General features: G+C 48.0%; 1 protein-coding gene across 2 annotated transcripts in view; it reads right to left on the bottom strand.

Moving 5' to 3' along the window:
* WDR66 (WD repeat domain 66) overlaps window positions 1-22037 on the bottom strand; it is a 65749-nt gene that overhangs the window by 22290 nt on the left and 21422 nt on the right. Inside the window, exons 6-16 of one of the 2 annotated variants that reach the window (XM_029922338.1) lie at window positions 20770-20847; window positions 19493-19543; window positions 17156-17364; window positions 14877-15071; window positions 14739-14810; window positions 13918-14168; window positions 13461-13612; window positions 11929-12102; window positions 10564-10748; window positions 4516-4630; window positions 3726-3889 (exon numbers count right to left, since the gene is read on the bottom strand). In XM_029922338.1, the coding sequence (XP_029778198.1) occupies window positions 3726-3889; window positions 4516-4630; window positions 10564-10748; window positions 11929-12102; window positions 13461-13612; window positions 13918-14168; window positions 14739-14810; window positions 14877-15071; window positions 17156-17364; window positions 19493-19543; window positions 20770-20847 (1646 nt within the window). The remainder of the gene's footprint in view (window positions 1-3725; window positions 3890-4515; window positions 4631-10563; window positions 10749-11928; window positions 12103-13460; window positions 13613-13917; window positions 14169-14738; window positions 14811-14876; window positions 15072-17155; window positions 17365-19492; window positions 19544-20769; window positions 20848-22037) is intronic. The other variant, XM_029922339.1, reaches the window with a different exon arrangement.

Genomic DNA, 22037 nt, shown 5'->3' with positions numbered 1-22037 from the left:
TAGCCTCTTTGTGGGGTTATTAAAACACACTTCGGTGCAGACCACAGCGGGGAAGGGGCTAAGCATCCAGAATCTGGAGTCAAAGGGACACGCATGTGAGTCCTGGCTCTGCCACTCGCAAGCAGGGTGATCACGGGCGAGTGACAGCCGGCCCGGGCCCCGGTGTCCCCGTCTGTTAAGTGGAAATGACCGCAAGTCTGCTTCCGGGTTGTTGCGAAAACCAAGTGAAGTCACATAAAGGGTTTGCCGTGAAGCCCTTTGTTCTTCTCTGTGATGAGTGATGGTGAGGTGTGGTGTTGAATCAGAAAGACTTGGAAGTGAACCCCAGCCCCGCCACTCACTCCAGTGCTTGGGAGGGTCATTTAACACCTGGAGCTCGTTTCCAGAGATATGGGGGTACCACTGTGGGGTACTGTCAGTCCCCGCCTCCCGGGAGGGCCGTGAGGATGAAATCAGACAACCAGTGGGAAGTGTCAGCACAGGGCCCAGCCCAGCGGGGGCTCAGCACAAGGAGCCACTATCACTGTTGAACTGGGTGCCAGTATACGCCTACACGGCTCTCCTCTTCAAAGAGGCAGCCACAAAACCGTGCTGGCCCTCCTGTCGGGGAGCCCGCACCAGCAGGCTGCCTGTGGGTCTCGGGGAGCCGGCACACTCCCCAGTGGGCCAGTCTTCTCCCGGCTCTCGGGGCTGATACTAGCCCTCAAGGCAGATATCCGGCTGACAGGGCTTCTCCTCTGTGGCCTCCAGGCCTCGCCCAGGCCCGATCCTGGCAGACTCTGGAACAGGGCCAGGAAAAGGCCAGCAGTGACACAGAGGAGCGTGTCACTGGCAGGAGTGCCAGGGAAAGGCTCACAAGAGTTCCAGATTCTCTGGGAACAGCACTCCAGTGGTCAGGACCATACTCTGTGCCCGGCTTCCTGGCCACCGTCGATTGACCCCAGGGAGTGAGAGGGACAGGACCCGCTTGTCCAAGCAGAGCCGGGGAACGAGACCCGCTCCCTCCATGTCGGGAGCAGTTTGTGAAATCTGAGGACTGTCGGTGGCCATGTTCGCTCTGGGTGACGGAATCCAGCTGTGCAGAGAATGAAGCCAGCAGCAGAGTCGGGCAGAGAGCAAATGGCGAGGGCACTGTGTGCACACAGGCCCGGGCCTCCTGCTGCGTGGGTACCCGAGATGCCCGTGACCTTCTCACGGATTCCCCTTTGTGCTTAAGCTGGTTTCCTAATACTTGCAACACAAAAAAGGGGTTCGTTAGGGCACAGAGAGGAAGTGTACTTATTGAAAACCTACTGTGTGCTGAACACACTTCTGGTACGTGAACCCAGTCAGGAGAAGCAGTGAACACTGTAATTAGCACATAGTAAGTGTTCAGCAAATGCCCCCTGGGGGAGGAGGCAGGTGAGGAACAGCAGCAGTGGTCATCTTTATGCTCAAAACACTGATGGGATTCCCATTTAACAGATGGATAACTGAGACTCAGAAGGGACTACCAGCCAGCCTGAGGTCACAGAGGAAGCAGGCAGGAATGGTGGTATTTGAATCTGGATCTTTCTGCTCCTCTATGAGCCCGGCAGCTGGACCCCAGGTGGTATGAGGTTGAGCATAAAATAGTAATGGGGGGCTAAAAACGGGTCCCGGGGGAGCCTGGGCGGCTCAGTCAGTTGAGCGTCCCACTCTTGATTTTGGCTCAGGTCATGATCCCAGGGTCGTGGGATCGAGCCCTGAGTCAGGCTCCACACTGAACATGGGGTCTGACTGAAGATTCTCTCTCTCCCTCTGACCCACTTCTCCGCTCGCTCTATCTACACAATCCATAAAAACCAAAGATGTGCCAGGCAAGGGGAGGGAAAAAAAGTAACATGCCAGCCAAGACGAAGCAAAGGCGCAGCACAGGACGGGAGGAATGACCCCCAGGAGAAGAGAAAGGAAAGGGGTCTGCCCAGGAGAGGGTCCGTCAGCTGCGGGGAGGGTGCTTGGGCCCAGGAGCACCCTGATTCAAATCACGGGAACATGAGCGGATTTTACTTCATCTTTACTTCACCCTACAACTCACCATTATTAGGCCAGAGGGGAATTTTGTTTGTTTACTTGTTTAGGGTTGTTACATTTCTTCCCATTAGTGAAGCATTGAACATATTAAGACACCAGAAGCAGCAATGAAGTGCTAATTAGCTTATAATGATCCTTTGTCCCCACAACAGATTAAATTGAAATTCTCAGAAGCCTGGACTCTGGCCAGGCCCAGGAAAGCCATTGGAAAGTGGGTGCCTTTTTTTCTTTCTTTAATCTCTACCATGATTATTGAGAAGAAGACAAAACTGATAAGGGGGGCGCGTGGGACTGTGTTCTCTCAGCAGGGTGTGGCTTGCCCCCACCGTTCCAGGGACCGGCCACACAATCAGGAAGCGCTTTTCACCTCCAGCTTCTGAATTCCCAAATTCCCACAACCTGCTCTTTTGGGTGAAGGCAGAGGTGAAGGTGAAGGTCAGAGTTGCAACTGCAATCTGAAGCCAGCGAGGATCCAAAGCCGACCTACCTGGCTACTTTTGCTCATGTTCAGGTTGAGAGAAGAAGCTTCGATGTCTGCCACAAAAGAAAGACGGCAGAGGCTACACTTCCGCTGGGAGCCACGAACCGAAGGGAGGTAGGATTCCTCAAGAGCTGGTGTGTACCAGCTCTTCAAGGGGCCGCTGCCGGGCCGCGTCTGAGAGGCAGGGGCTGGAGAGGGTGTGCAGGGATGGGCCCTGGCTCTGCCCCGTGGCAGCTCAGTGAGTTTGGGAGGATGAGAGGAGTACTGTAGTACCTGCCCCCTTTTTCAGGAAGGCTCTTTAATAAGATCTTCACAAGGAAGAACGGGGAGAGGAAATAATGGACTGAGCCCTTAGCTCTGTGCCGATGCTTTCCCTACATTAACCTACTCAATCCTTACAGGGATCCTATTAAAGTCCCTGTTATTACCCTCCTTCCCCACCCCACTTTCACAGACAAGGAATCTAAAGATCAGAGATGTCAAGAAACATGCCCTAGGTCGCACAGCCAGCAGAAAGTGGGCTCCACGCCCAAACCCGTCCCTTGGACCTCACAGTGCGGGTCCTCCCCGAGGCGCAGCCTGGGCTTCTCCAGCCTTGCCCAAGGCAGGGCGTCTTGGCTCAGGGCAGGAGGGTGAGGAGAGCAGAGTGGACACACATGTTTCCAATAAGACTCCTACTATTTCTGTTACACATGCTTGGGAGATTCGGGCAGATCTTTGTAGCCGGTGAGAATTTGTAGATGACAGAGTGGGAAGCAGTTCAGGGGCCACACTGAACAAGGTGAAAGCAGGTTGCCTTTGCTGCAAAGAGTAGTGAGCAGTCACCTTTGTGTGCACGTCGGCATGGGCAGGTGTCATGGAGAGGAGCCTGAATGCCAGGCCTCTGGGGGTTATCACTCGCCTGCGGTTACTGGTTAAGAAAAGTGGGTCTTGGGACACCTGGGGGGCTCAGTTGGTTAGGCATCCGGCTTCGGCTCAGGTCAGGATATCACAGTTCGTGAGTTCGAGCCCCACGTTGGGCTCTGTGCTGGCAGTTCAGAGCCTGGAGTTTGCTTAGGATTCTGTGTTCTCTCTGTGCCCCTCCCTACTCTCACTCTGTCTGTCTGTCTCTCAAAAATAAATGAACATTAAGAAAAGAGCATCTACACTTGACACCTTCCTTGTGGGGTAGGGTTCTTGCCTCACCACGTACCTTAAGTTGATTTCCCACTGCACCACCGATCGGTCCTGTCCTCCTGCCGTGAATGCATAGCACCCGTCATGGGAAAGGGCCACTCCAGCCACCCCGTTTGGATGGCATATAATAGCAGATGTCTTATGTGGATTGCCATCGACTGGTAAGATCTGAAGTCCAACCTAGGAAGGAATATGTAATTGGAAATTCAGATTCAGACAACTGGGGCCCAGGCTAGGGCGTGGCACAGTCACATGTCACCTCTGGTGCTGTTTCCCAGAAGGACGTGTGCGTCTGGAACCACCTCAGTGTGTGAGAGCTACACGCTTCACGTGGCCAGAGGCTCACGGGCACTGACCCCGGGGGTGGGGTGGGGGCGGTCTCTTAGGAGAGAGACACCATGTCCTAGCAGAGACACTTGTCTTCAGAGTCAGATATAGAGGCTTTCCTGATTAATTCTGAATCCTCTGATTTTATGCTTTTCAATAGATTAATTAAATGTAGAACTAAGTGTAACTAGTTTGCATGTCTTTATCAGGTTTTTCCATGTAAATAAATCGTAAAGAAAAAAATCCTTTGGTGACCATGTAGCCTCATGGCAGTACAGAAAATTCAGTTAACTCTGTTAAAAAATGCCTCCTAAGAAGCATTTTCACTCATTTATGGCACATTTCAGTATCACTGTTGACGGGGACCGAAGTGACGGGCTTGGCTATGACACCCAGCATCCTCGAGTCTGATCCTGCTCGGGGCTGTGCCCCTCAAAACCCAGAGTCACCTCACAGAGGCAGAGAGCAACAGCGAATACCTTGTCTCTGTTAATAAACACCATGTAGCGTTTCTGCAGGTCCAAGGGGCTTTTCACCGGGAGGATCTGGACCTGCTCAATGGGAGAGCCGTAAACTGGTCCAAGAAGGGTCTTTCTGCAAGGGGGAAAAAACATTTTTTTTTAAATTCCACAAATCTGAACGTAGTTTTCTTGACTTTTCCTGATACTGTATTCATTTTAAATTCTGGATTTCCTGTCCCGTCACTCAGCGAAGAACCTCTCTCTCAACCGCTGCTAACAGCTGCCGTATAGCGGGGGCCGGCCGCACACCGTAAACGCTCCGGGGAAGGTCTGACTGTGGCGTGCTTCCCGCGGTGGAGGCTCTGACTTCCCTCCCCGGCAGCTGAGCGAAGGGAGCACTGCGCCCCGAGAAGGTGCACAGGAACGAGGGACGTGAAAACGGCGGTGGACGAGCCGTGCACTGGCGGGGTGCAGGAAAACACCCCTCCCCCAGGGGCAGGCCGAGAAATGAGGTCAGGTGACATCTCTTGCTCCAGACGCGTGGACACGCAGGCCCAAGTGCAACACAGAGACTTCCAAAAAAACCCCCTGTGAATCAAATCGGAATGAATTGTACCTCCGCAACAGTCAGACTTCTTTCACTCAGACTCTGTGAGGAATGTGATCTGAGGCAAGGTTATGGGATGTGACCCTGAGCCCGGAGGAGGACTTTCCCCGAAGGAAGCAAAACGGGAGCTCTAGGACCCTGCCTCACACGGGCATCTTCTGAGGCCTAGGAGGAGTCCTGATGTGCTTTATTTTATTTTTTTAACAGGGCCCACAAATCCAAACACACTTCACATCCCACAAAACCTGGATCTACCCCTGTGAGGTGAGTAGTTATTGCAATCTTATTATAAGCCCTTTGTTGTTTAGATGTGTTTTCTCCCTGTGTCCCCCCTACCCAGACCATGTCTGGTGGGGACAGTATACACTCCATGTATGTGCACTGAACAAACGAAGTACAAACCCATTAAACAGTCCTTCTTAAGGACTTTCTGTGCCGGGCACTGTGTGAGGTGCTCGGGACACCGATGTGAGCTCACGGCGGGGCAGGGATGACAGGCGCGGGAGTACTGTGAGGACAGAGGTGTGGGAACAAGCAGGGTCAGGACTCCGAGAAAGCTCTGAGGAAGGAGACCTGGGAGCTGGGTGTGCAATGCTGAGCTGGAAAGGTAGAGAATATGGAGGTGACAGAACAGGCAGCAAAAGTGGGTGATGCAAGAACATGGAAGATGGCCTGTTGTTGGAAAACTGCAGAAGTAAAATGTCGGGGGAAAAGGAGCTGGAGGGGGAGGGTGGTGAGCTGAGCAGGGGGGCAAGGGCCAGTTGTGAGGGCAGATGCTGGCTAGGCTGCAGGATGCTGTGCGGGGGTGGGGGGGGGGCTGGGCAGAGGGATCAGGTTGGATGATCCCTGGTCAAGTTCATATACATGGAGACTTAAGTGAAATGTCAGAAATGCTAAATGTCCACCTGAGGCCACATGCTGGTTCGCCACAAGTCACCCTGTGTAGGGATGTCCGAGGACCTCTCCCAAGTATCCCTGAGCGGACAGAGGCGGGGAGACCATGGCTATGAGCAAACTGATTTAAACCCCACGTGCAGGACATGGGCTGTCAAACGCTGCCTGTGGGAATGTGGGCGGGTGGCACTGCTTCGGTAACCAGTCTGGCAGTTTGTCATCATGGTTAAACAGTTACCATGTGACCTGGCAATGCCACCCCCAGGTCCCATGAGAAATGAACACGTATCTGCATGGAAACCTATACACAAATGTTCATAAGAGCCCAACACAGAGACAATGCCAATGTTCACCAATGGGTGAGTGGATAGACAGATGGGGTAGATCTTTTTTTTAAATATTTATTTATTTTTGAAAGAGAGATACAGCATGACCAGGGGAGGGTCAGAGAGAGACAGAGACAGAATTGGAAGCAGGCTCCAGGCTCTGAGCTGTGAGCACAGAGCCTGATGCAGGACTTGAGCTCACGAACTGAGAGATCATGACTTGAGCTGACTTGACACTTAACTGACCAAGCCACCCAGCCACCCCCAAATGGGGTACATCTATATAATGGAGTATTATTCGGCCATGAAAGGGAAGACTGAAACATGCCACACCACAGATGAGTCCTGAAAACAGGACGCTGAGTGAAAGAAGCCAGACACAAAACATCACACAGTGTATGATTCCATGAAATATCCAGAATAGATAAATGCACAGAGACAGAACGCAGATTGGTGGCTGTCAGGGATGGGGTGGGAGTCAGAGAAGGAAGGAAGGAAGGTACGGGGCGGGGGGAGGGGGAGAGGGGTGTGGCTGCGAATGGGTACGGGGTTTGCTTTTGGGGTGATACAAATGCTCTTGAATTAGACAGTGGTTATGGTTGCCCGACTTAGTGAATATAGTTAAAACCACTGCAAAGGGGTATATTTTATGATGTAAAACAGATCTTATTTTAAATTAAGCAAGAAAAAAAAAAGGTCAAACTATTCAGCCTCCGGTGCCTCCACTTCGTCAACAGTAAATGGGGACAATGAGAATGACAGCGCCTGCCCCAGGAGGTACACATGAAGCACGTTAATGTACATAAAGCACTTGGGACCATTTCTGGCACATAGTAGGAGCTGAGTAACCGTCATCATTGTCAAACACATCTGACAATTTCATAAAGTTAGTGTCTTTTGCTTCTGATTAAAAAAGTATTACATATTCGTTGTAAACAATGACACGCATTTAGACATGCATAAGATAGACAATCTACCTACATCCCCACGTGGCTGCCCTCTTTCATCTCAAGATAATCGTGGTAAGAGTTTGGTGTCTGGGAATTGAGAATTTCTTTTATATATTCTAACCTATAGAACCATAATTTTATGTGAAAATTATATAAATTATAGAAACACCACTGCATATGAAAATATAGGATGTCATAGAGATATTTCCATGATACCACATAGAAAGCTTTTTCTTTCTTTCTTTTTTTTAAGTAGCCTTCACACCCAGTGCAAGGGCTTGAACTCACGACCTTGAGATCAAGACCTGAGCTGAAAACCTGAGCTGAGATCAACAGTTGGATTCTTAACCCAGCCACCCAGCTACCCCTCTTTTTTTCTCTCCTACAAGCAGTATCAGGTTTCAGTGTAGTGACAAGCCATCATTTAACTAATCCCCTATTAACGGACATCTGGATTGTTTCCACTTTTGAAAATATTTTCAAGCAAAACATCCTTTTATTTATGTTTTAGCATACTGTGTGAGGACATCTGTGGGCTACATTCCTAGACATCAGATGACACGATGCAAATTAACGGTGGGTAACAAGTGCTCTCCCAAAGTGTCCCCCCGTTTCCACATCTCCCCAGCATGCAGTGAGAGTGCCGCCCCCTACACCCTTGCCAACACTGTGCACTGTTGGTCATCTCTTCTTTGCTAATCTGGCTCATGAAAAATGATGCCTGGCTTTCATTTACATCTTTGATACACTAGCGAACATCTGCTCATAGGTTTATTGGCTTTTTTCTGCAAACTGCCTTTTCAAGGTCTAAATATTTTTAAATGCATTTTAAAGTTGTTTTGGATTTATCATGAAAAGGCACTTCTTACCCACTCCAGATTCTCTGTCTCCCTTTCTCTCTCTGCCCCTCTCCTGCTTGTGTGCTTGCTCTCTCGCTCTGTCTCTCAAAAACAAATAAATATTTAAAAAATAAAATGGTTAGTATTTATGTTTTTTAATGTTTATTTATTTTTTAGAGAGAGAGAGAGCGAGAGAGCGTAAGTGGGTGAGGGGCAGAGAGAAGGAGACACAGAATCTGAAGCAGGCTCCAGGCTCTGAGCTGCCAGCACAGAACCCAACATGGGATTCGAACCCACAAACGATGAGATCATGACCTGAACTGAAGTCGAACACTGAACCGATTGAGCCACCCAGGCATCTCTAGTTTTCATGTTTTGTGTTATTGAATTTCACTTTGATAAATTATTTCTTAAGGGACACCTGGGTGGCTCGGCTGGTTAAATGTCTGACTCAATTTCAGCTCAGGTCAGCTCAGGTCGTGGGGTCGTGAGATCAAGTCCCACTTTGGGCTCCATGCTCAGCATAAAGCCTGCTAGACATTCTCTCTCTCTCCTTTCCCTCTCCCCTTCCTCCACTCATACTGTCTCTCTGAAAAAAATAATAAAAGATGCTTTATGAAAAGAAAATCCTAAATAAAAAATAAAGATGCCTTATGCTAATTTTCAATTGATTGTCAATGGCAGAAACTCCTAACTGTGTGGCTCTACGTCTCTGCTTAACAGAAACTTCGAGCCTGGGGCCCTCCATCCCCAATCTGCCCGGCAAAGTCAGATCTCCTCAGGACTTGCATATCTATGGGATAGTCCATGTCCAAAAGATTTGTTTCCATTAAAGATGATGAATGAAGATTCCAAGACCGTCCTAAAATCCTTTTGCCATATACCTTTCAAATGTCTCCTTTCCAGTGTTTTAATATTTAAAAAATTGTGCTGGATTTCTTTCCTATTCATGCCACATGACATAGCCATTGCTCAGTCATTTTTCCTTATACCCTTCTGGAAACAAATGTTTAAAAAAGGAATAAGAAGGAGGAGGAAGAGAAAGAGGAAAAGGAGAAGAAAAAGGAGAAGGAGGAGGAAGAGGTGGAAGGGGAGGAGGAGGAGGAGGAGGAGATCTTGGAGGACCTATCTTACTGAGAAACATTTCAAAACGATGATCTCCCTCAAGCACGGGGCCAGCTGCTATTGGCCAGTTTTCTCACTTCCTTCTCCCAAGTGACGTCACTAATGAATTCTCACCTCAGTGTCCCCAGCCTCTGTGCCTCTGCTCTTTCCAGCCGTACCACAAGGCAGCCAAACCTCAGGCAGAGAGGGGATGCCCTCCAGGGCTGACCAGGCGGGATCCCAAAGCCAGGGCTGCACTGGGGCCGAGGAATTCCAAGTAGAGGACAGAGTCAGAACTAGGTTCAAGGATTAAGACTCATCCTGTCCTGAGCAGCAGGTTCTGCTGCCTCAGACCCTCGGTGGGATAGTGCGTGGGCAGGTTGCTGACGATGAGTGCGGGGCGGTGCACCCTCATCTGTATCCGTCGGAGGAGAGAGCTCTGGGAGCCGGGCCTAGCAGCACAAGGACCAAGCACAGATGTAGACCTACTTCAGGATGGAGAGGCTGCTGCTCTGAGAGGCTGAGCTTTGAAGATGCCCTGGGGTTGGTCCTTCAGCTGCTCCTCTATACACTTTTCCCTTCTGGAATCTTCTCTCATCTCATGGCTTTAAAGCACCATGTGATCCTGACCTCAAATGTGGACCTCCAGCCTAGCCCAGAACTCCCATGAACTTCACTCCCCCTCCAAGATGCAAATCCCATGGTGGCAGGAACCATGGTGTTTGCATCTCCACCTTCAGCACCACGGACAGAACCCGGCACAAGGAAGGGTGGGGTAGATACTGCGTGAACACAAATGCCATCAGGTAAACTTAAAAACTCCTTTAAAAACCAAGAGCAAAAAAAAATTGCACAAGTAGGAGCACCTGGCTGGCTCATTCGGCAGACTATGTGATTCTTGATCTTGGGGTTGTGAGTTTGAGCCCTACATTGGGTGTGGATATTACTTAAAAAATAATATCTTTTTAAAAAAATCACACAATTGGTAGCATCCAAGTGAAAATATCTGTTTTTATCCACGAGGGATGATAGGAGAGTTTATGAAGCCTCAACTTCTTCTCGGGTTCCTTCACTGAGTCTTAAGCACTGAGCTCTGGGTCCCTCACCTCTGCGCAGGGCTGGGCTCAGAAACAAGGGCTCTGGATTTGCATCCCGCCTCTGGCAACTTCCCAGCCACGTGGCCCTGGGTGAGAGTTTCTCAACTTCTCCCTGCCTTGCTTTCCTCCTCTGCAGAGTGAGTGTGAGTACAGGTAGCCAAGCTGCTCACGGGTCCAGGGGCTGGGACAGGACATGGGCTGGGGAAACTGACATCTGCATCACATCGGTGAGAGCCTCCTGTGGCTTACCTGCACATTTTCGTGGTAGAATTAAAAAGTTTCACTTTATAGTCACTGGTGCAAATGAGCAGGAAGAGCTCCCTGGTGAGCGGGGGGTACCAGACCATGCAGGTGGGATAGTGGTGCTGATCGGTCCGGTGGATGTCCAGCACTTCCAGGCGGTCCTTGGAGCTCTCAAGAAGATTATACTCGATCTGCAGAGGTTCCCAGATGCACACACATGAGGACTGAGCCAAAGGAAGTCAGCCGACAGTCTTACCCTGGGGGAGACAACACTGGGCCTCCGAAGAGAAGACTCGCCCGGACCCTCACTCCTGATAAGCTGCTATTGTGGAGCATTCCTTATGAGCAAGGACGGTGAGCTGAGCATTCTAAAAACATACCATTTGACACTCATGACTCCCCTGGCAAGTCATACCGTTGTATCCATTTTAGAGATTAGAAGACCTTTTCAGAGAGGTTCAGTGGTTTGCCCAAGGTCTAAGCTAAGAAGTGGTAGAGTGAGGATTCAAATTTAGGTTCCAACTGACTCCAAAACCTGACCTCTCACAGTTATGTTATACTGTCCCTCTTACCATTCCCTTGGGAACTCTTTGAGGGTAGGAATGAATTCATACCTAAATCTCAGCACTTGGCCATCATAAATTAGCAGCTTGCTGGATTTCACCCATAGGTAGATTTTGGTGGCCAGAGTAGGATGAATGAATGGATGGGTGGCCATAATAAAGGAGATAAGGGGATGGAAGAAAGAGAGGGAGCGAGGAAGAAAGTTAAGATAGAAACAGATTTTCTTTGACTCACGATGGGGGTCACATCCCATCCTACTGTAAGTCAAAAATGCATTTAACACACCTACCCTAGTGAACTCCACAGCTTAGTCTGGCCCTCCTCACACGTGCTCAGAACACAGATGCGAGCCTCTGGGTGGGCACAGTCATCTACCACAAAGCCTGTTCTATAAAGAGGTGTTGACTATTGCATGTAATTGACTGAATCCTGCACTGAAAATGACAAACCGGATGCCTTGTGGGTGCAGGTGGCTGTCTGTGTACCGCCTGTTGACCCTCCTGACCACGTGGCTGACCGGGAGCTGCAGCCACTGCCTAGTATCATGGGAGAGGATGGGCCGCAGGTCGATAGCCTGGGACAGAATCCAGATCCAGCATTCCAAATGCAGTTTCTACTGAAGGAGCATTGCTTTCGCACCTCCTTGAGACCAAGCGTTGACCCAGGGATGTTTATGCTACTACGTTGTGTTCATCATTTTCTCCAACACACACTGTGGGCCCAGCACTACGCCAGACGCCAGGGACACAAGGAAAACGACATACACACAGTCCCAACGGGGAGGTAGACAGACACTGAATGGCTCACCAGGAGTCTGTCTTTCCCAAGGCTCATCAGTCTCGGCTCATTGCTGTCCAGATGAACTCCAAACAGGAGACTGCAAATGCTTTTCCGATGAGAACGAAGTCTTGCCAGGTACTCCCAGACCCTGTGTCCATCTCTGACCACCACCGTGTAAACAGACACAGTAAACAGTACATCCTGAATAGGACCAGAGGAGTACAAGTCATTCCTTTTTAGGTTTTGTAACTTAAAAATCATTGTCATGTTTTTCATACTAATGTTGCTGTTAGAATATTTTATCCAAGAGACATCTGGATGGCTCTGTTGGTTGAGCATTCAGCTTCTGATGTGAGCTCAGGTCGTGATCCTAGGGTTGTGAGATTGAGCCCCGTGTTGGGCTCTGTGATGACAGCATGGGGCCTGCTTGAGGTTCTCTCTCTCCCTCCCCCTGTTCCTCTGCCCCTCCCCCCACTCATGTGTGCACTCTATCTCTAAAAAAATAATAAAAAAATACTGTTATCCAAAAATAAATTTTAGTCTACAGAGCAAGTAATAAAAATAACACCCCGTTTACAGATGAAAAAATTAAGGTTCAAAGTAGATAACCCACAAAGGGAATTGTGGGGGAGGGAGACACTGACACCGGGGCCTTAACCCCTCGTTCTGGTCCCTGCCTCGTTCTGTGTGGAAAACAGACCCTGACTCTTTTGCCTTTGCCCTCCCTTCTCTGTATCCAGCTACATAAGACTAAAAAGATGTAAGTTCTAAACAGTATCACGGTCGAGGGTGAACTGGGCAGGAGAGTGTGTGAGACCAGCCTGAAGGGAAGGGGACGCCAGAGTCAGGTGCCGCAGGGGCCTGTGGGCTCGGCCTGGGGCCACACTGGCAGGCGGGGAGCACGTGGGCCAGAGAAGCAGGAGCCGGGCACAGAGGCAGGGGTGGGAGAGCACTGGGGACATGGTGGCTCTTCCCTCTCACCCCACACGAGGCAAGACTTGCACACTGCAGACAGGAGAGCTGGCAGGAAGGGCGAGGTGAAAGGTCTCGGGAAATCTTTACTGAGCGTAAGAGCCCTATTCACAGAGGGAAGGAACAGAATCCAAAGCACCAGCGGAAGACTGTGCTTGGAGATGAATGAGAATGTCACCTTGTCAAAAATCAAAGGGAAAGATGAAAGAATAGATGCCGAGAAAGGGGTCTGGAGTCCAACACACCAAAATGAGCCGTCGGGATGGCCGAGTCCCAGTCCGCGGGTCCAGAGGCCTAGTCTCATTTTCGAGCAAGAGTCTCCCCCCCCACTTTAGACCGGCTTTGTGGAGAGGCCAGTCACGCTCCGCATAAGCCACACCTTTGAAGGGTGCAACTCCGTGGTTTTCCGTGTACTCACAGAGCGCTGCCCCGTGCCACAATTTTAGAGCATTTTCATGACCCCACAAAGAACCCCGAGCCATCTGCAGTCACTCCCCAGCCCTGCCCCCTGCCCCACAGCCCTCTCTCCCTTCTGGTCGTAAACAAGGCCGTGAGACCCCCGGACGGCATGCAGTGGAGACACTTACGGCTGTTGCCATGTACTGGGAGTCATGGGAGAAGCTGATGTGGGTCACGCTGGTTCTGGAATACCGGAAAGGCTCTGGGATTTGGTTTTCTAAGGACATTGCATCAAGGATATAAACTGTCCCCTCGGTGAAGCCAGCTCCAAGAAGGTCTCCTGAAATCACAAGCCGGAGGACAATGCTGGAAAAGGACTTCATTCATTCAAGAAACATGGACTTCAGGCCAGGCCTCGTTCTAGGTGCTGAGGAGACAGCAGTGAACGTGACGGACAAGGACCCTGGATGGAGAGACAGACTGACAAGCATGAGGCTCTGGGACCAGGGCCCAGAGACCACTGGGTACAGAGCGCTGCAGGGACAGCGCGTGCCATCTGGCCTGCTGGGGGGGAGGGGCAGCCAAGGGCTGTGGCCATTTGGGTCTGTGTTTAATTTGGAGACTAAGCGCGGCTGATGAAAGCACCTTCAGGGTTATAAGTTAGACTCTGGATGCCAAGCCCCTTCTCAAAGACCCTGCTGAAAAGGTATCTTTTCTTCTCGTAATCCCACACTTTGATCATCCCGCAGAAACTGCCAATGGCGAGGAGGGGTTGATATGGGTGGCAGGAGATGGCACAGATGGCATCCTGGGGCTCCACGAACAACTTCTCAAGTTTGGTCCCATCTGCCGTCAAGTGGTACATGGTGGCGTCAGATGCGCCGATGACAAGGTTCCTGTTTGCCAAAGAGAGGCCAGGCGGCGTCAGTGTTTGCAGGGAGCACGCGCGCCAGCTACTCTGCTCCTAATTGCACATGAAACGCCTCTGTCGTCTGTAATTTAGTGACATTATTAACCCACCATCTCCAAAAATATACTACCAATACCCAACAGCTTCCATTTGCAAGTGAAAAAGCCCACATTTCTACATGTAAATTGACTCATTAAGTATGCAGATGGACAGTCAGTTGTACAATTAGCCAATCTGCACATGCAAATATTCATTTGTGTATGCAAATATGGAGTGTGGTGCACACATACAGATGTGCCTGCAAACCCGGCAAGGGTAATTAAGCAGACTCGCAGATAATTCAGTCTCGAAATGTTATGGCTATTAATTATCAAATGCCTTTCACCGCAGCGCTAGGGCAAACTCAGCCTGGAGGAGAGACACCAAGCACAACAGAGCTCAGAGCTCAGGGATAAGCCCTTTCCAGCTTCCGGTCGCTAAAGATTCTTAATATGAAACTAATGCCTCGTTCTTAAAAATGATTAAATAGGGACGACAGGCAGCCCTGGAGACCCACCTGCAAGCCCGTGAAGGACTGAGAAGTCCTGTCCTATCGCACAGCCCAGGAACAAAGTGACCATCCCGCCGCCTGCCAACCACAAGACACCAATCATTTTTGGGGGTCCTCAAATGACTAGATCCATTCACAACTTACCTTAGGATAAAAAGGTCGCCTTTTAGAGTGCAGTCCTGAGGATAGTTTGATTTTTCGGTGGGTGGAGCTGCTGGGGTCTTTGAAAAGGACAGGGTCCTTATGGAGCTCAGTTTGAAGTGGCTGTACCAGTTAACAATGGACAGGGTGTGATCGTAGAACTTAATGTTACCTCTGACGTCACCCGTGACGAGATAGCTGAAATGGAGGAAAACGTGAGTGTGTTAACGCACTGCAGTGTGGACCAGAAGTCTATCAAACAGCTAATTATACGTCAGGCTCTGGACTCCGAAGGTCGTAAAACCTTCACTTCATACTGCCCTCTGGGGCTGATTTTACTGTTATTCCACTTTACGTCCAGGAAACTCAGGCTCAGAGAAGTTGAGAAATTTGCTCAAGGCCTGGGATCACCAGATTTAGCAAATGAAAACGCAGGTTGCCCAATTAAATTTGAATTTCAGTTAAACAAAGAGTAATCTTTTAGTAGAAGGATATCCCAAAGAGCCCACGGGACAAACTTATCCCAGGCAGCCCTCTCGGGCCGTGCGGCTGGCCTGGGCGGGGTCCCTGCCCTTGCTCCCCCTCCCCGCCCTCCCAGGCCAGCCGTGCGCAGCGCAGTGGGCAGTGATTTACATTCTCTGCCGTGACCCCGGCTGCCCGCCCTCCAAAATCACCCGGCCTGGCGAGGGCATACGAGCTGCTTCACAGGAAGGCACTGTTAGCGCCTGTACAACCCTGTCCAGTCATCACAGCCAACGGCAGTGCCGCGCGGCAAAATGGCTTTTATTTCCAGTCCTCACATCCATCCCAAATGGGCTTTCTGAAAAAGCCTCTGACATAACTCTAATCATGGGGGGCCAGGGGGATGAATTTCCTCTCATGTATGCAAAGTGATTAAATGAGGTTTCTGATTAATAAGCGAGGCAGGTGGGCAGAGTAATTGGCTAGAACACCTTTCACTGCCCTCTGCTGGACAGAAAAGGCAAAACGGGCCAAGGATTTTCAAGACTTTTCCTTCATAGGCTCCCTGGTCCAGGCTGGGTTTTATTTAACATGGAGAGAGGGGAATGGAGGCCTGCTCTTCACTGGGCCCTGACCCCCAACTAATTAAAGGTTGGTTTCTCATCAACTGCAATTCCACTATGGTCTTTTCCACCCACTATGTGAGGAAAATTTGCATTTTTCTTTGAAAAGCCATGCTGGACCCTCACGCTCCCTTTATTAAAAGAAATGAAAAGGAAAGCAGGGCTTTTGGAAAGCAGATGGCACAGTGGCTCCGGCCATATGGGCATGTCATTAGGCCATTTTCTCCATCACTTTTGGGAACTTTTCTAGCACACTAATAGTAACCATTTCACCGAGAGGCCCCCAGTGCCAGACGATGTGTTGCAAGTTTTACCTGCCTTGCCTCACAAAATCCTCATAAAATCACTGAGAGAGATAGTACTGTTATGCCCACTTTACAGCTGGAAAAATGGAGGCTCAGCAAAGTCCCTTGCCCTGGGTCACTCAGCAAAGAACAGATGCATTCTAGAATGTGAACCCCTTTCTATCTGAGCGCCCACAGCCTGTCAAGTCAGTGAACTTCATACAAAGGTCTGTTGTATTTCATTTTTTCATATTGTGTAAGTTGGGTTTTTTTTAAGTCTATTTACTTACTCTGAGAGAGAGAGAAAGAGAAAGAGAGAGAGAGAGAGCCAGTGGGGGAGGGACAGCAAGATGGAGACAAAGGATCTGAAGCAGGCTCTGTGTTGACAGCAGAGAGCCTGAAGCGAGACTTGAACTCATAAACCGTGAGATCATGACCTGAGCAGAAGTCAGACACTCAACCAAGTGAGCTACTCAGGCGCCCTGGTTCAGTGTTATTTGGTAATCAGAAAAAAGACCAAAACCCCAACATAGTTATTCACGTTATTTTCTTAAAATTAAAGTCTGTAAAATTTAGGGTGAAAATTAAAGTCTAATTAGTGTGGAAGAAAAAACAAGTTCCTTTTTATTTCACCAGCAGAAAGGGATTTTTAAAAGTAATACATGCCCATGATTAAAAAAATAATAATAAGAGCAAACCAATCAGTACAAATGAGACTATAAAAAGAGGTGAACCTAACCCGCACCCCGATCCTACGTCTGCATTCTTTTCCTCAGGGGCAACAAATGTTCCCAGTTAATAATGAATTTCCCCAGAAATATTCTATGCATCTACAAAATACACGTATATATCCAAAAGGGTTTTAAAGTACTTTTGTTATCCTTGACAGCTACTTTTTAGTCAAGTTAATTACCTATCAACTGTAGTAAGCACGGTGATGCCCTCCTTCTGCAAATGAACCAGTTTACACGGTGTGATGTGAGGGCGGCCCGGGGAGGCAGAGGGCGCGGGGCGGTGTATGTTCCAGACCACCAGCTTCCCCTCCATCGTTGCTGAGAGTATTTGTGTTAGATTCAGATGAAACACGGACTGGCTCAATTCTCCCACATGCTTGTTGAATGTCTGCATTTCAAATGACAGATTATAAGTTACCGTTGGTAATAAATATAAAACAAAGCATTTATCAATATGGCATTTTATAATATTACCCTGAAATACAGTAGGAAAAAGATAAAATTTAAGCAAAACAACCGCTAACAGATCTCTCCCCCGTGGATTGCCGGGGTGCGGGCAGTTCTGAGCCACTGAAGGTTTGCTTGGGGCCAAGTGAAGGGTTATGTACTATGCTAATTAAACTGTTTGCTTAAAGCAAGTGAAAGAGTGGTTAATCACTTGTTTATACCTGTCCAGCTTCTCTTACCGGGGTTTCAGAGACTGATAAACAGACATGTCTGTTGTGAGCACGCTCCAGTTGTAAGATATCATGAAGTAATTATCCCAGTCTCAGAATTATAACCTTTTTCCCACCAGGAGAAATCAAGTACCGTACAGTACAGAAATGCCCCTGACTTCTTAGGAAATGTGTGCTACATGAAATAAGGCACCAGGCCAGCTCTCTTAGGCGATGTCTTACAGGTGAAGTATCAAAGGAACTCAGAGCAGTGAGTGAGGCCCCACAGTGAATGTTTAGCCAATGAGCAAATCAAAGAAACTCGGTATTTTGTCGTGCAAGACGGGGCAGCATGTCTGCTGCCCGGTTCTCCAACTACAAAGAGAAGACCCTACGGTTTACGTCTTTCGCTTTGAACACAAAAGGGTCAGGAAAACAGGAGCTGGTTAAGCAAGGGCATCAAGTTCCTTCTAAGAGCAGCTCTGATTCACTCCAAGGCATTTTCATCATTTCCAACTACAGTCAGTCCTCATTTGTGGGTGCTGCATTTGCAAATTTACCTCCTCGCTGAAATTTATTTATAACCCAAATCAATCCTGTGGGACTTCTAATGATCATTTGTGGACGTGCAGATGCGGAGCAGCAAACGCTTGGACTCTCCCTAGGTCCGCGCTCCTGGCCGAGGTCGACCAAGGACACGCTCTGCCTTCTTAGTTCAGCTCTCAGATTGTAAACAAGTGTCCTTTTCGTGGTCTGTTTAGTGCCACGTTGTTTGCGGTTTTGAGGTGCTATTTGTTGGTGATTTCAGGATTTAAACTGGCCCCAAACAAGACACTGAAATGCTGTCTAGCGTTCCTGCGTGCAAGAAGGCTGCGATGTGCCTCCCAGGGGACGGACCTGAGTTAGACAGCCTTCACCCAGGCATGCGCTCCAGAGCTGTTGGCTGTGAGTCAAAGTTAATGAATCAACATTACATATTAAATATGGTTTCTTTAAACAAGAACATACATAAAACAAGGTTATGCATCTATCTGCTGACAAAAATGTGATGACCGGAGGCTGGCAGGAACCTAACCCTGCATTTCTCCTAGGAGCGATGACTTGGTATTCACTATCTGAGGTCTGCAGAGACTTGATGCAACGTAATGGCCATGAACAATGAGATGACTTTGACTTATGAAAAAGAGTTCGCAGACAGGATATTCGCTCCTTGCATTCATCCATCTCGTATTTTTTTGGCATGCCCTCTTAAAAAATGTTTCTATAAATCATAATAAGAGTGAAGAAGGGAAGCAGAAGACACACCATAAGGGGCTCGCCAAGGGCAGATTACATAGGTGTCGAATGCAGAAAACGCCATAGGAGACAGGATCCCGGTTCTGCCCCACTGGGGCAGCTGGAGGCGAGCAGGAGAGGCAAACGGTGTTCTCCAAACCCTGCTTCACCGCCTTTCTCCCAGTTCTTAAACGTCCAAATACCCAGGATCAGGCTTTATTACTCTGAAAACTGGGTAGCTTCAAAAGGATCCACTTGTGTTCAACTATTTGTTACATGACTCCAAATTAATTTTCATTCTGTATCTTACATGCACGTGCGCGCACACGTCAGGAAAGCCATGGCTTTTCTGGGTATTTTCTCAGAGTAATCAACTATCTTTTCCATAATATTTTATGGTGAACAACAGTCCATTATTTTCAGCTGGCAATTCAATACGGTGAAGGACCTAAGTAAAAAATTCAAATGATTTCCCAGTGGTTTAATATCAAGACACACACAGAGTCGCCCAAAGCGACTACGCCCATACATACATATTTACTCGGCACGAAATCTGACCTATAACAGTGGAGCAGGCATACTCACCTTTTCTGTTAAACGTGGGGCACTGTGAGCAAGTGTATCTCCCTCTTCATACTGTTAGTACAGAAAAAACAGTCATGACTGAAAAAAGACTGCGTTTCCAAAAGAAGAACTAATATAACTACAAAATCAAGACAAATGCATCTAAAAGGGTCAGAGCTTTGCAATCTCTTTAGGTAAGAGGGCAGGCTGCCTCCAGGAAGCTCCAAAAACATTCTGACAGAAGAGTAAGTACATAAAAAAATGCCACAAATGTTGAGACTTTAAATGGGAGTTAATGCAAATCTGAATTCTACATTTGTAAGGCATTAAAGCTACAATAAATACTGGAAGGAATGACTACCACTGAAAATCAGTGATTTAGTCAATCGGTGTTTTTGTTTTGCATTTTTAACGGAGGTAAAATTCACATAACATAAAATTAACCATTTACCATTTAGTACATTAATACAGTTAGTACGTTAATAATGCTGTGCAGCCATCACCTCTGTCTAGTTCCAGGACACGTTCATCACCCCAAAAGGAAGCTCCTCCCCCTCTCCATTAAGCAGCCCCGCGTGCACCACTGTGCACTCTGTCTCACGGATTCTCCCGTCCTGGACATTTCCTATCAGTGTAACCCTACAGCACGTGGCTCCTTTCATTTAGCATCAGGCCTTCGGGAGTCATCCACATTGTTGCAGGTGGCAGCACCTCCTTCTTGTTTATGGCTGAGTTATATTCCGTTGTATGGATTTGCCACATTTGGTTTCTGTATTCCTGAGCTGATGGATTTGGCTTGCTTCTACCTCTTGGTTATTGCCAATAACGCTGCCACTGTGAACATCTGTACATGAGTGTTTGTTTGAACGCCTGTTTTACTTTCTCTTGCATTTAGGAGTTGCTGAGTCCTATGGTAATTTTATTTTTAGCTTTTGATTTTTTTTTCATCTCATGGTTCCACCCTGTATCAGTATACATATTGCTGATCTGCTTGCTAATCCCTATTGTTAAAAGCCAAGGTCTTGAAAAACCCTGTATTTTAAACCTGTTAAGTACGTTGAAATAAATATTTGCCTCATTACCTAAAAACATTAAATGAAATTTAAATGATCTGCCTCTCATTTAATACAGTAATTTCCAGTGAGACTAAAATAAATATAATGAAATCAAAACATTTTAATACATATTTATCTCTTCCTAAGTAGATACTATATTGTTACAGTACCAATATATCTGCACTACAGAATGAATACATACTTGTCCCTATATTTAAGACAAAACAAAATAGTTCTACTTACCCACAAATAATATATTGCCTGTGTTTTGCTATTGCTCACCAATTCTTTATTATTTGTTGGATTAAAAGCAAGGTACTTCTGAAATATAAAGTATGGAAGTACATTACATTACAGTAAGTTTTCTGTTTCTCTCTGGTTAAGCTGTTAAAATTAAATAATATTTTATTATAATAAATAGCTGGATAGGAATATAAAACAGAAAAGACACCGTATTTTGTAAGCAATAGGAATATAATTTAAACACTGAGTGTTAAAATTAATGGTCTCAAATGTGTTCCCTTTCTTATTTAGTCTTATTTATTATAATTCATCATCTGTAAATTGGAGCGAGCAAAAGTAGAACAATATTCACTAATAACCTTTTCTCTGTGTCCTCTTGGACAAAAACTGCTGCATACAGATTTCTAAATTTGACAAGGCCACAAGGTAACTTGGAACGAATGCCAAATGCTGGAAGGAGTTTCTGGTTCCTGCCAAGGCACTGAATAGCACGGGCTGCCTGGCCCCCTTCCCAAAAAGCCCTGCAGCAACTATGGAAGCGAGGAAACCATGAAATGCAGGAACTAAAACAAATAGCAACAACACAGCAGAAATCCCTGGGGAGACTTAGGCACAAGTCCTGCCCGGGGAGGGGCGGGGGGAGGGGAGGGAGGGGCTGCAGCAGGCAGCCCTGGGAAGCAGGTTCCAGAAACATGTCTTAGGGGCACCTGGGTGGCTCAGTCAGTTGAGCATCCAACCTCAGCTCAGGTCATGATCTCATGGTCCTGAGTTAGAGCCCCACATCGGGCTTATTGCTGTCGGCACCGAGCCCGCTTTGGATCCTCTGTCCTGCTCTCTCTGCCCCTCCCCTGCTGGCTCGCTTTCAAAAAAAAAAAAAACATTAAAAAAGAAAGAAAGAAATACATCTTAAGTTCCGTTCCTGCCATTTCCTATTCCTTGCCTAGTCCAGGAATGTAGAAGCCCAGTGCCAATGTTTGAGAAGTGATTTCCGGACAGCTCAAAGGCCTGCGGGGGAGGGGTGGCAAAGAACTGATGAAAGCAAGCGCATGGACAAGACCTCTCGAAGGCTGGAAACCAACCTCAGATCACTCAATCTCTGATTCAATCAATCAAAGTTCATCTCTGATTAACTTTGCCAGATGCCAGTAAGAAGCGAAAGTTATCGTCCCCAGCCTCAAATTACTCCTATACTAAAAAGCACAGCGCTAGGCAGTCGATGAAATATAACCAGGCAAATGAAAGAGGCATTTCCAAATAACTGAAAAGCA

This window comes from Suricata suricatta, chromosome 14 (genome assembly GCF_006229205.1).
Source record: "Suricata suricatta isolate VVHF042 chromosome 14, meerkat_22Aug2017_6uvM2_HiC, whole genome shotgun sequence".
Classification (NCBI taxonomy): domain Eukaryota; kingdom Metazoa; phylum Chordata; class Mammalia; order Carnivora; family Herpestidae; genus Suricata; species Suricata suricatta.
Note: the sequence above shows the minus strand (reverse complement) of the source record. Positions and strands in the feature narration are given on the sequence as shown.